The following is a 14,234-nucleotide window of genomic DNA, read 5'->3' on the forward strand; positions in this document are numbered from 1 at the left end:
TTGGCCTTCAGCCGCTCCATAAGTCCTTCCACGGGTTTGGAGTGCCATCTGCACTCGCCCCCTATCGTCCGGTGAAGCTGTAAAGGCCAGCTACGGCAAACAGAATTAGAGTAGTCCTAAAAAAATCATGATTATATCAGTGGATTCTATTCGTTATCCTCTTTGGTGATAGAATTCTATGCAATTTGTCTCCATCTGGTTACGGTTTTTGGCTGTACGAGAAAACAATGGACGGTCCATTGTATAATTATTTTAGTGGGAGATATTATAATAGACCAATTAAAACCAACCCTCTAAATCACATAGATATAGATATGTTACGTAGTAATTATTGAATTTCTGTTTTCCTGTTTGCTTCTTCAGGGAAGTTGTAACAACTCTATGATTTGTTTACGACATATGTCAATAGGTACACGATAAACTTTTAAATATATCAGGGAAAATGTTTAATTTAATTTCTTCCCCTATATTAAACTCTGTAGTTTAATGAATTAAAAGCAACATTCTTTTTATTATACTTACTGCTTAATTTTTAGATGAATGCGCGAAATGTGAATGGGGACTCCCGACTTAGTGAGTACAAAAATTGCATATCGTTACTGTGAATACCGGAATTAAGCTTTAATATATAATAACAAATTGATACAATCTAATTAGGTGCGTTTAAATTTCTTTTTTGTACTAATTTTATTATTTCAAAACAATAGTAGTAATACATATTATGAACTAATAAACAAATTAACAAAAAAATGGCTATGTGGTTAGTTTGTATGCGGTAAAAGATCTTGGCCTGTCCAGAACTGTAGTAAGTTCTATACCAAAACGAGTATCTACAGCTGCATAAGCAACTTTGTCTGGGCAGGGAGTGCAGCACAAGCGGTGAGGGTAAGTGTTGATCTACGTGGGCAAAGGGGCTTCTTAATTCTCTTAAACATGATCCCCTCGTATGTAATGTCATAATGTCAGGTTCCTCACGCGGTTTTACCTGGAAACCATTTTGACAAATTCCTGGTGAATTTGCCACGATGGACTCAATCACTCACTCAATCAACCTCACCTCATGCTCATGTTATCATCCTCTACAGGTGCCCCGACAGCATAAACTGTTATCGTAGTAGCGTACTCTATTATGATCCATATAAAAAACCCTAAATAACAGAATAGGGCCTGAGGGACTCGTAAAAAGTCGTTCAGGCCCTATTTTGTTATTTAAGTAACGTAAGTAATAAAAGAGAATATTAAATCCTGAAAAAGTAATTTAAAAATTTTCAGAAATGTAAAGTTCGCTTCCAATTCAGCAACACACGCAAACTTATGAATTATTAAAGGTGGCAACATCGCGCGCATCGCTGTGTCATTCAGTGGTGCCAGTACCGGGGCTGTCGTCACAAATTTAGGGAGGATTTTTTGGCAATGAGAGATTTGAAAGGAACAATTATGTGAAAGGTTTATTGCATCCGTGTGGACCTAAAAAAAGTAAAACACAAGCTTTCTGGTTATAATGACCAAGAAATGCGGAAGGTCATTAGACTAAAAAACCTATTGAAGTATTAAAAAACAAAAATTATGATCATTTTATCAAAAAAGTAAGATTTAGGGACCGAAAATAAAAAGATCGTCACGATTCAGACTATTTAGGAGAAATCTTTTTCAAAATCTAAATTTTGGGAGTTTGGCCAAAAGTTTTAGGGAATTCCTGACAGTCCTCAGGTAACATTGATATCATTCGACAGGCGCGCGTCCTAGCGGACGGTTGTATTGAACGTCCCACCACTTTCCACCACCGTTGAAAGAGCGCGACCTACTTCAGATGCACCTTTTCAGAACACTCATTTATTATGCTGCGTTCTATTTTTGCACTACGTTAAGAGGTTACGCCGTTAAAAGATAAGAGGTGGCATTTTGAGTAGTGTAGGTGTTAATATCGTAAGATTGTGCAGCTCTTGTCGATGAGTTTGCTCTTTTGATATTTTATTTTTAGCAACATTTTTTACATCTGCATTTATATTACTTATTATAAGACTTATTCTAACTTTCTTTTTAATTATTAATTATAAGTCATTAATTACTTTGTCAAATGATATGTACCCTAGATTGTATATAGGTATATTGTAAATTTAAATATTTCTAATATTAAGTACTAACAATTACTAGCCTGGTTATATATTCTTTAGGGTATTACCAATTAGATACCAACATCTAAAGAAAAAAGGAATATGCTATTATAAACTTTATCACTGGTTATTTTGGGCTTTTCTCATTTGTCAACCTAATTTAATGCAGTTGCTGCATTTTATCATACTCTAGTATAAAATTATCTTCTTTTGGGCCTCCTTTCCTCTTTTATGCCATAGATCAAATAACATCCCCTTTTAAATTCATCATTATATTTGTGACATGCTCCATATTTTTTTTTATCACTCCATATTTAATCAAGGTACCAGGATCAATACCCTGCGTCTCCAATCTTTGAGGGAAGGGGTGGTTAGTAATAGATACTTAATAGCGATCCTATTGCTAAAATGAACTACGTCAGGTTAAGCAGTTTGCCCTGGAAACCTTTATGGTAAATTGGCCAGAATATACTATCTGTCTTGACTTTATGCCCAAACTGTTACCTCCACTAGTGTCCTACTAGCGTATACCGTTAGCGTAGGTGGACGCACTATACCATAATCGTCCTTTTTAAAAATACAATTCCAAAAATTCTTCAAATCTGTAGTTGGTGATGATAATAAGGCATAAATAACTGTATCATTCTTTAAATTCCTAGACGAATGCATACAATTTAGTTAGCTAGCTGAAAATTGCATGCATAAAAGATTCTCGCCTAGTGCTGCGCGAAAGAGCTATTTGGTTTCACTTTGAATGGAATTGAAAAAAAAAGCTTTAAATTGTTCCTGAGTGGAGAAAATTTTTGGTTCCGTGAATACTTTGACAGTCATTTGAAAATAGTTTATTTTGAAATGTGGAAGTTTGTAAGAATTGTGGAAGTTAAGTGATATGACAGTTTATTCGGTTTTTTATTACACTTGTGTAGAATGAAATAATAATAATAAACTTAATAATATTATAAACGCGGAAGTTTGTGAGTGTGGATGGATGGATGTTTCTTACTATATCCATCCAATATATGAATTAGATGGATGTTTGTTACTCTTACACGCACAAACTACGGAATGGATTTTAATGAAACTTTACCATAATAGCATGTAATGCGTAGGAATGAACATAATATTTTATGGAAGCTGTAACACATGAATGTGGATGGTTATAAAGGCAGAGTAAAGCCGAAATTGAGATGGATGGACTGTGTGAAAGATGATATGCTAAGAAAGGGAGTAAATAACGAGATGACTGCGAACAGAGATGAATGGAAGAGAAAAACATATTACGCCGACCATAATTAATTGGGATAAGGAAGAAGCAGCCGATAATGACAATAATATCAGAATAACACATAGGCTATAAATTTCACGCGGGTGTAATCGCGGACACAGCTAATGTAAATAAATATGCCAGAACACTTCTTAGAATAGAATAGAAAATCATTTATTTAAATAAACTTACATTGAAGCACTTTTGAATAGTCATTACATTTTTTAATCTACCGCTCGTTCAGAAAGCTGTCTCATCACAAGAAGAACGAGCAAGAAACTTGCGTGTTTTTTTTTTACCTTTTAAATAATTTTATTATTACTTTACATTTTTAAGTTTAAGTGTGTGAATACAAACCACCAATTAGCACTAATTCTATTAAATACTCAAATAGAAAAAATATTGAATATATAACCAACTGGTTAAACAATTAATAAGAGGAAATCAGTCATAGTGATTAGAGCAGGAACTGAGTCTACTGGCCAATTTTGAAATATGGGGCCCCCATTGTAATTTCGAGTCCACTGTTATACCTAAAAAAACTGTATTTAGTCCCAAACTAAGCAGAGCTTGTGTTATGCGTACTAGCCAAAAATACTTTCAGTTTGTAAGTATCTCATTTGTAACTCAGCGTACAAAGCATGTGCTTGGTAGCTGTAATAGAGAACTGAGGTAACCACGCTTATGACATTTTACAAACTCCACCTGTATCTAAGTAAACTCAAATTGCAATTGAAGAATAAAACCAAAACCTTCAACCAGCCAAATCATTACAATGTCACTGTGCTCAAACTAGAAGCACACTTCCGAATAGACTGAAACTTTGCAGCATTTCCAGTCGAATTTACAGATATTTAGAAGCAAAGTCCGCTTTAAAACCGCCTTATGGCCGCCCAAATCCGAGTTGCAAGCTTTTCGGAGTTACGGACTTTTCAAGTTCGCCGAATTCCGAGGGATTTAGCTGTGTCCGGGTGCACTGCGATAGCACGGGAGACTGTACGCTATTTCCAAATAGATATTGATTGTTTTGTAACGATCTTTCTTATGTAGTATATTTTAAAATAAATATACATTATAATAGTAGCCAGTTTATTTAAATTGTATACACATATATACACCTATAGAAGTACACAATGTAAATGTAGATAACGGTAGTAAAAAAATTATAATATAAAAAAATTTACGTTCATAAGCGACTAAAATGTCTGACATGAATAAATGATTTTTGAATTCGAAATTGGAATAAACAGGTTTAATAAAAATCAATTGCGTTTCTTGCCAGTTCTTCTCAATTGTAGTTGTACTTTTTATATTATATGTTTTATTGTAGGAAAAAAACATAATATAAAAGCTTGACGTTTATAAGCGGCTAAAATGTCTGACATGAATATTGACCCCGACGAAATCGGCAGGTAACCTCCCCAAATGATGACCACACTTTTGACCGTCCTCGCCGGCGAAGACGACGAAATAAACAGGTTTAAAAAAAATCAGTTGCGTTTCTTGCCGGTTCTTCTCAATTGAGTCTGTATACTGAACAGGACGATAGGGAAAAAATTATATGCTCTATATATAAAGAAAAACTTGAGTAATACTTACATAAAAATTCGTTTGTAAGTTGCTTTTAATTATAATTATAAACACTTTTGTTTGTATCATGATTTTTTTTTATGTTTTGAATAGTTTTCCTTTCATCTATAACTCATTCGGAAAGCTGGCTCATCACATGATGAACCAGCAAGAAACTTGAGTGTAACACTTTTAATTACATCTTATATGTAACATTCTCGTGTCACAGTTTTCGTTCCCATACTCCTCCGAAACGGCTTGACCGATTCTCATGAAATTTTGTGAGCGTATTGAGTAGGTCTGAGAAACAACATTTATTTTTCATCCCCCTAAATGTTAGAGGTAGTCCTTCCCTAATTTTTTTTAATTTAATTTTTTAGACAAAATTTTTAGTTTCTATTTGTTTATGATACAACATACAAAAATACATACAATCCTAAATTTTCACCCTTCTATCATCAACCCCTATATTTTTATAGCGTTATTAATTTATATGGCAAAACAACGTTTGCCGGGACAGCTAGTATTTTTATATTTTTAAGATTTTGTTGTAATACAAACTGCATAGGTTAATATAGAAAAATCCCCATATATACTTCCCAAGGAGTAACGTTTTTTTTGACGGCTATCATTTTTACTTTATGACGGTATCTTCAATGATATTAAATTTTATCTCCCCTTTACTAAACTCCACGATCTCAATATGTCCAACCTGAAACTTCTCCGCTCTATCAAAGTGAACATTAGGTAAAACTTTGCTGAAAATACTTCGGCATCTGATACTGAACAGTCATAGGCGGAAATGAAAAACTTTAAAAGTTCCCTCCCTACCTTCTTACAAGGAAACTTTTAAATTAATATTAATCAACTTGCATAATTCCGTTATTAACATTACATAGTATAAAATAAAATCGCTGCCGATGTATGTCCCTATGTATGCTTAAATCTTTAAAATCACGCAACAAATTCAAATTCAAAAATCATTTATTCATGTAGGACATTTTAGCCGCTTATGAACGTCAAATTTTAACATTCTAAATTTATTTTTTTCCCTACTCCAGTCCAGTCCAGTTTGATTTTGAAGTGGTTTTTTTTAATAGATAGAGTGATTCAAGAGACAGGTTTATATAATACATATACACCTGTGCGAAGCCGGGGCGAGTAGCTAGTTAATAATATTTAAGTCTTCACACTTTGCATACATTTGTCGGCCTCGATGATGTAGTGGTTTAACATATCGCCTTACTTCGAATGGTCGTGGGTTCGATTCCGCGCACGATCAAATATCTGTATTCCTTAGTACGATTGTTTTTTTTTCCTGTGTACAATTAACATAGCGCTATTTAGTCCCATGGTAAGCAGAACTATTGTTATGGGTACTAGACATCTGATATAATTTTTTTTAATACATACATAATATAAATAGAAAATACCCAGACCGATACAAACAATCATACTCATCAATAGAAATTTTTGCACCGTGAGAGGAATCGAACCCGCGACCATCGGAAGTAAATTGGTATCCTAAATCGCTAGACTACCGAGAGCGTCAAGAACAGAATAAGAATTAATTAATAGTTATATAGATAGATAGATAGATAGATAGAATGTATGTATAGATAGGTATATACAATAATAATAAATGTAATATCATAGATACACAGAGTAAAAATACAGATCATAGCAATAGGTAGGTACAGTATATTAGGTTTCTTAATAACAGTTTTGTACGTATTTGTTTGTAGCATGTAATGTGTAATAGATATGAATATAGATTTTATCTATCTAAGTAGAATATGAGTATTCTACGTAGATAGATAAAATAATATACTATTATTAGCCCAAGAGCCCACGACGGCCAGACATACGTCATATTAGTAAACGTGAAAGTTCTTGTATGTGTGTCCCCAACACAGGTAAGAACGATCTCCAAACATGAAACCTGGATCGTGGTTCCTTTGGCAGGTAACAGGTAACAAAGGTGTAAAAAATTTCATATCAAATTCGTTATTTTAAGAAACTCCATATTTTCATATATTGTTCGTAGCATTATTATAACTTGCGCTGCTCATTGCCAGACACTTAGTGTGGTTCCAACCCCCCGCCGGACCCCCCTAAACTATACTATTTTATAAATAAACTTACGTTATTTTAATAAAGCTGAAATTGTATACACCGTTGTTACCCAATATACGGTTTCAATGAGTCTGGTAGAATAGAAAATAGAATAGAAAATCATTTATTCAAATAAACTTAATTTAAGCACTTTTGAATAGTCATAACAATTTGTTTTTTATCTACCACTCGTTCGGAAAGCTGTCTCATCACAAGAAGAACGAGCAAGAAACTTGTGTGTTGCTCTTTTAAATAATCCTTGTAAGTTTACATTTACAAGTCGAAACGTGTGAATACAAACTACCAACAAGCACTAATTTTTGGGTCAAATATAAATATGCAATAAGATTAAATCAGTCGTAGTGATAAGAGCAGACCAGTCCCTACAAGTAGCACTCGTTCACGAGTATGACGGATGAGCCAGCCATCACTGCGCTCGACCATATTTTAGGGAGCCCATTGACCCGGCCCACCACGCCGCCACATGTCTGGACATTTTAGTGAGCATGACTACTCATTCCACACGACCACGTCACAGCTACAAAAATTACTATATGGTAGTTACAGTATTCGCACTTTACATAAGGATGCATGCGGCAATCAATATTAAAAGCCGCTACGCTATCATATATCAAGAAAGCAGTATGAAAATTAAAATTATAACGTTGTCCGCAAATAAACTTATTCTTGCTATATATTGCTATCATCTATAAATTCATCTATCTTATTTATTTATTTATTTATTTATTTGAAACCAACAGCATACACAATACATAAAAACAGAAAGTACAAAACAATAGTATAGCTAATAATAGGTTTCACAATATCAGTAAAAAAATTTAACAAAGTGACGGACTTCACACAAAAGATAACAGGAATACATTCCGATGCTTGAAATGACCTAGGCCGCGTAATATGGGAGTTCATAATTCGCAGCATACGTCAGACTGTTCAGGACCGATAGTAATTATTATGTATCCCTGCTACCATTACATACATAACTATATATGATTATAATTTTACATGTTACATTTAAACGTAAAATAAGTATATTTTATACAAACTTAAACAATATATTTCAATACCCAACAAAAATAACACAAAAACAAAAATTGCATATTATAATAGGCTTTTTTACATAACATTTGTTTAATATAAGATTTGAATTGCCTCTCTGTAAGATTTAGCGTAGACTCTGGCAGTTTATTATAGAATCTTACGCAATTACCATAAAATGAATTACTAACTTTGTGTAGACATATGGGCATTTAGGTAAAATTAGCTTATTTTTATTGCGTAAGTTTCTACTTGTACAGTCTTTAAGTTTCTTGAAACTATCTAAGTTTTTCCTTGTATACATAATATTTTCATAAATGTACTGTGAGGCAACGGTGAGGATATTTGATTGTTTAAAGCATTGACGTAATGACTCTCTAGAACCCATACCATAAATAGAACGTATGGCTCTCTTTTGTAAAATAAATATAGTATTTATATTAGTTTTTACCCCATAGCAGTATGCCATATGACATAATGCTATGGAAATAACTAAAATATACAAGTTTTGCCGTCGCCACGTCTGTTAATTGCCTTATCCTTCTAATTGCATAAGCAGCAGAACTAAGTCTACTGGCTAATTTTGAAATATGGGGCCCCCATTGTAACTTCGAGTCCACTGTTATTCCTAAAAAAACTGTATCATTAACAAAATTTACTATTTCATCATTAAGCAATAGCTGCGTATTTACTTGTTTTACATTAGGCAGCGTGAATTTAATGCACTTAGTTTTGTTGGAGTTCAATAATAGATTATTACATGTGAACCAATTTAGTATAGCAGAGATAGCATAATTTACATCGTCTAATTGATTACATTGGCGACCAATTTTAAACACTAACGAAGTATCATCCGCAAATAACACTATATCTGCAACTTTCTCTACCATGTAGGGAAGGTCATTTATATAAATTAAAAAGAGAAATGGCCTAATATTGAACCTTGAGGAACGCCCATTTTTATATTAGTTCCCTTAGACTTTACACCATCAATATCTACAGTTTGCACCCTATCCTCTAGATAAGTTTTCATTAGACTTAGGTCATTATCTCTAATACCATAATATTTGAGCTTGTACAAAAGTGTTTCATGATCTACGCAATCAAACGCCTTCGACAAGTCACAAAAAACGCCGAGAGCATCCTGTGAGTTTTCCCATGATTCGAATATATGTGTAATAAGCGCTACACCTGCATCAGTAGTAGACTTGCCGGCAGTGAAACCATATTGCTGACTGTGAAGCAGTCCGTTATCCCTGAAGTATTTTAACATTTGGTTAAACATAATCTTTTCAAATACTTTACTTAGAACTGGCAAAATAGAAATTGGTCTATAGTTGCCTAGCTCAAATCTATCTCCAGATTTAAAGAGTGGAATTAATTTGCTAAATTTCATTAATTGAGGAAACACGCCATTATCAACACATTTATTGAAAATAGTAGCTAGATAAGGAGCAACAATATCGATGAATGTACTAACTACTTTAACTGACATGTCCCAGAGATCTTCCGTATTTTTTAAATTTAACTGTTTGAATATTTTTAGGTAGGATAAGAAAACCAAGAAAACTGTCTGGCAATTTAAGAAACTCAGTTTAATAGTTCTCTCAATACCACACTAAGTGTCTGGCAATGAGCAGCGCAAGTTATAATAATGCTACGAACAATATATGAAAATATGGAGTTTCTTAAAATAACGAATTTGATGAAATTTTTTACACCTTTGTTACCTGTTACCTACCAAAGGAACCACGATCCAGGTTTCATGTTTGGGGATCGTTCTTACCTGTGTTGGGGACACACATACAACAACTTTCACGTTTACTAATATGACGTATGCCTGGCCGTCGTGGGCTCTTGCTCTCTATTAAAATGATCCATTATCACTATGAAACATAGTAAAAATCTGAAAATAAATTCCAAAAATAATAATAATACTATATTGATGATGTACACTCGCAAATGATATTCAATTTAACACTTTCTTTTCTGATTCATGATACATTAATATTATAAGTTCTTACTAATATTATAAATGCGAAAAAAATTAATGATTCTGCCTGTATGTCTGTCCCGCTTCACGACAAAACTACCGAACCGATTTAAATGAAATTTGGTAAACAAATAGCCTAGCCGCTGAGAAAGGACATGGGCTACTTTTTAATGCGAAATAGGAGGCTGAAAGGGGAGATGATAGGACGTATGTTAGAAGCTTAAAACGTATTCTTTAGGCTGTTGAGTAAATATAAATGAATATGACACTCCAAGTTTGGAAACATATTACCCTTCAGAGGGTAAAATAAAATAGGGAACGATACCTTGTAGGGAAATTCGTAATTTCTGAAGATAGAACGATGACACTTTTTTCTTTGGTTTTTTTTTTGGGTAATAATTATTAATATTTTTTTTATTATTAATTAATTAATTTTGGTTAATAATCTAATTAAATATTTGTTCTTTATTTAGTCAAGGCCTTTGTTCCACGCGGACATAGTCGCGGGTATGGATACTTTTTAATATATTCAATAATGTTATAACTATGTAATATTATGTTATCTGTGGTTATAACTGAATTTCGCTTTGGTGCACCGTCTTCTGAACCTTTTGACAAAACTGTCATGTGATTTATGGATAGAAAAGTTTCGAGTGCTGAAGAAGATGTTGACCTGTTTTAAGATAATGTATACAGAAATTTTCAATATAATAATATCTATTCCTGGACATTAAATTCCAGGCTTGTTACTTTAATTTCTTATATACTACACTAGATAATGTATCCAGAATGAACACTTACTGTAAGGCTGTGGTCTGCCACCGGTATATTGAGGCGATTGTAGGAGAGGAGCGCTTCTCTGCACTGGCTGGACATCTTCAGACACTGTGGACAAGGATATGATTATATTAATTAACTAGCTGTACAGGCGATTTCGTCCGCGTGGAATTTAACTTTATTTTTCCAAAAAAAAGTAGCCTAAGTTACTCCTTATTACATTAGGTACATGCCAATAAAAAGTCCTGTCAAAATCGGTCCAGCCATTTCAGTGATTAGCCGTAACTTGAAGACAGGCAGACAAAAATTGTAAAAAATGTTATTTTGGTGTATTTATATTCATATGCATTTAGTAAAAAACGGTTATTTCAATATTACAAACAGACACTCCAGTTTTATTTATATGTATAGATAATAATAATAATAACATTGCGAATCCCCTCCTGCACAATAGAACTTGTAATAGTTCTAGCTGAAAGCAATCATTCTCAACACATGCCGTATTGTAAAAAAATTTTTTTCTCCATCACCATCATCATCATCATATAACTCATCCACGCTTGGCTGAGGCCCGCGTGTGTTGAACGTATTACCACCGTAAAAAGGGATATATATATATAAAACATATATAAAATAATAATACGGTAGGGAAAAAAAATATAATGTAAAAACTTGACGTTCATAAGCGGCTAAAATCTCCTACATGAATAAATAATTTTTGAATTTGAATTTGAATTTGATAATAATCTCAGGACAATTCACACAGCGCCATCTATACCCAAGTTAAGCTAGCTAAAGCTTATGTTATGCGTACTAGATAACTGATACATATACATAGACATATTTATCGAAAAATATAAACACCTAGACCGATACGAACAATCATACTTATGAATATAAATGTTTGTACCGTGCGAGGTCGGAATCATCGAACCCGCTACCATCGGAAGCAAGGTGTGCTAAACCACTTGACCACCGACGCTATCATACTTATACATACTATTAACAACGGCGTGTTACCTATATTGGATTTTTTAGATTTTTTACTACGATGTCAACGTGTATAAAAAAGACTTAATGTCGTTTTTTATTTTTTATACGACTAAATCAACATTTTGCTGTTTCAACTCCATCTAGCAGCCAGTAGTGAAGTTAAACGAGCGAAACCGCGGGTAAAAGCTAGTACAACACATAAAATGATAACTTTTAAATTGCACTAACGCTGAATGGAACGCGTGATGATATAAACGAATGAGGTCACCGACACAAAGACGAAAATATGTAATAAGGGTATGTTGTAATTTGGTGTAATGCGTGCATCATAACACCGAGCAATATCTGGCGGGCGATCATTTGTCTACATTACAAAATGTGACTAAGTGCCTGGTTTATTTACGGCGGGAAATTTAAAAATACGCCTCCGTCGCTTGGTAGAGTCACCGAAAAAAATATAGCAATTTCTTTTTACAATTCACAAAACGCGGTCTTGTTTTAAGTTAAGTTGAGCTTCTGTTATGGATACTAGATTACATACTTTTTTTGTAAATATATAAATAATATACATATAAAACACCCAGACTAATACAAACATTATTTACGGCTAAAAGTTTAAAAATACGATCTCAGTCGCTGGGTTGAGTCACCGAAAAAAATATAGCAATTTCTTTTTACAATTCACACAGCGCCGTCTGGTTTTAGGTTGAGCTGAGCTTGTGTTATGGGGAATAGACTACTGGATCATTTGTCTACATTACAAAATGTGACTAAGTGCCTGGTTTATATACGGCGGGAAATTTAAAAATACGCCTCCGTCGCTCGGTAGAGTCACCAAAAAAAAATATAGCAATTTCTTTTTACAATTCACAAAGCGCCGTCTGGTTCTAAGTTAAGTTGAGTTTGTGTTATGGGGACTGGACTACTGGATTATTTGTCTATAGTACAAAATGTAACTAAATGCCTGGTTTATATACGGCGGGAAATTTAAAAATACGCCTCCGTCGCTCGGTAGAGTCACCAAAAAAAAATATAGCAATTTCTTTTTACAATTCACAAAACGCGGTCTTGTTTTAAGTTAAGTTGAGTTTGTGTTATGGAGGACTAGAATAATATAAATACATCTTTTTTAAATACATACATAATATACATATAAAGCACCCAGACTAATACAAACATTATTTACGGCTAAAAGTTTAAAAATACGATCTCAGTCGCTGGGTTGAGTCACCGAAAAAAATAAAACAATTCACACAACGCCGTTTAGTTTTAAGCTAAGCTGAGCTTGTGTTATGGGGACTAGACTACTGGATTATTTGTCTATAGTACAAAATATAGCAATTTCTATTTACAATTCACACATCGCCGTCTAATTTTAAGTTGAGCTGAGCTTGTGTTATGGGGACTAGACTAATGGATTATTTGTCTATAGTACAAAATATAGCAATTTCTATTTACAATTCACACAGCGCCGTCTAATTTTAAGTTGAGCTGAGTTTATGTTATGGGGACTAGACTACTGGATTATTTGTCTATAGTACAAAATATAGCAATTTCTATTTACAATTCACACAGCGCCGTCTAATTTTAAGTTGAGCTGAGCTTGCGTTATGGGGATTAGACTACTTTGGGGACTAGAATAATTGTCTATATTACAAAATGTGATTAAGTGGCTGATTTATTAAAGGCGAAAAATTGAAAAATACGCCTCTGTCGCTTGGTAGAGATACCGAAAAAAATATTATTTTTTACAATTCACACAGCGCCGTTTAGTTACAAGCTAAGCAGAAGTTATGTCACGGAACGAAAATGCAAACAGTTTAATACTTAATATAAATAATTCTTGTTTATTACATCTTTAGTGTTTTTTCAAATAAAATGACTGCCAATAAGAAGAGTAGCCAATTCAGAAAACCTAACGCATATTAAATAACAGATACTAAAACTCCAAACTGCATTTCAACTGTCTCCTAAAAGAGACACTCCATGTTAATTTACTGAGCGAAACGATCGCGGAACGATCTTAGAATCAGATTTGCACTCTTTGTAACGATACTACTCCAAAACGGCTTGATCGAGACGACCAAAATTTCATTGAAGATCTAATTTCAGGCCTCCATCGTTTACCACTCAAAAAAATCCGATCGGTTAAGGTCGAGTTTTTAGGAACAAACGCGCTCCCGCTCAACATATGTCCTGGTGTGTAAACAACACAACCAACGGTACAAACCTAGTAATAATTGTACGTCTGAATTCAGTCTTTCTGCTGAACAAAATAAAATAATAATAATATTCCAGGACAATTCACATAGCGCCGTCTAATCCCAAGCAGATCTTGTGTTATGGGTACTAG

At 33.7% G+C, this 14,234-nt stretch overlaps 1 protein-coding gene across 1 annotated transcript in view; it reads right to left on the bottom strand.

Moving 5' to 3' along the window:
- LOC131855473 (heterogeneous nuclear ribonucleoprotein L) overlaps positions 1–14,234 on the bottom strand; it is a 528,919-nt gene that overhangs the window by 27,355 nt on the left and 487,330 nt on the right. The window contains exon 6 of the mRNA XM_059206751.1: positions 10,913–10,996. Within this exon, the coding sequence (XP_059062734.1) occupies positions 10,913–10,996 (84 nt within the window). The remainder of the gene's footprint in view (positions 1–10,912; positions 10,997–14,234) is intronic.

This window comes from Achroia grisella, unplaced genomic scaffold, assembly GCF_030625045.1.
Source record: "Achroia grisella isolate CSIRO2021 unplaced genomic scaffold, CSIRO_AGI_Agris_v1 utg1433, whole genome shotgun sequence".
Taxonomy (NCBI): Eukaryota; Metazoa; Arthropoda; class Insecta; order Lepidoptera; family Pyralidae; genus Achroia; species Achroia grisella.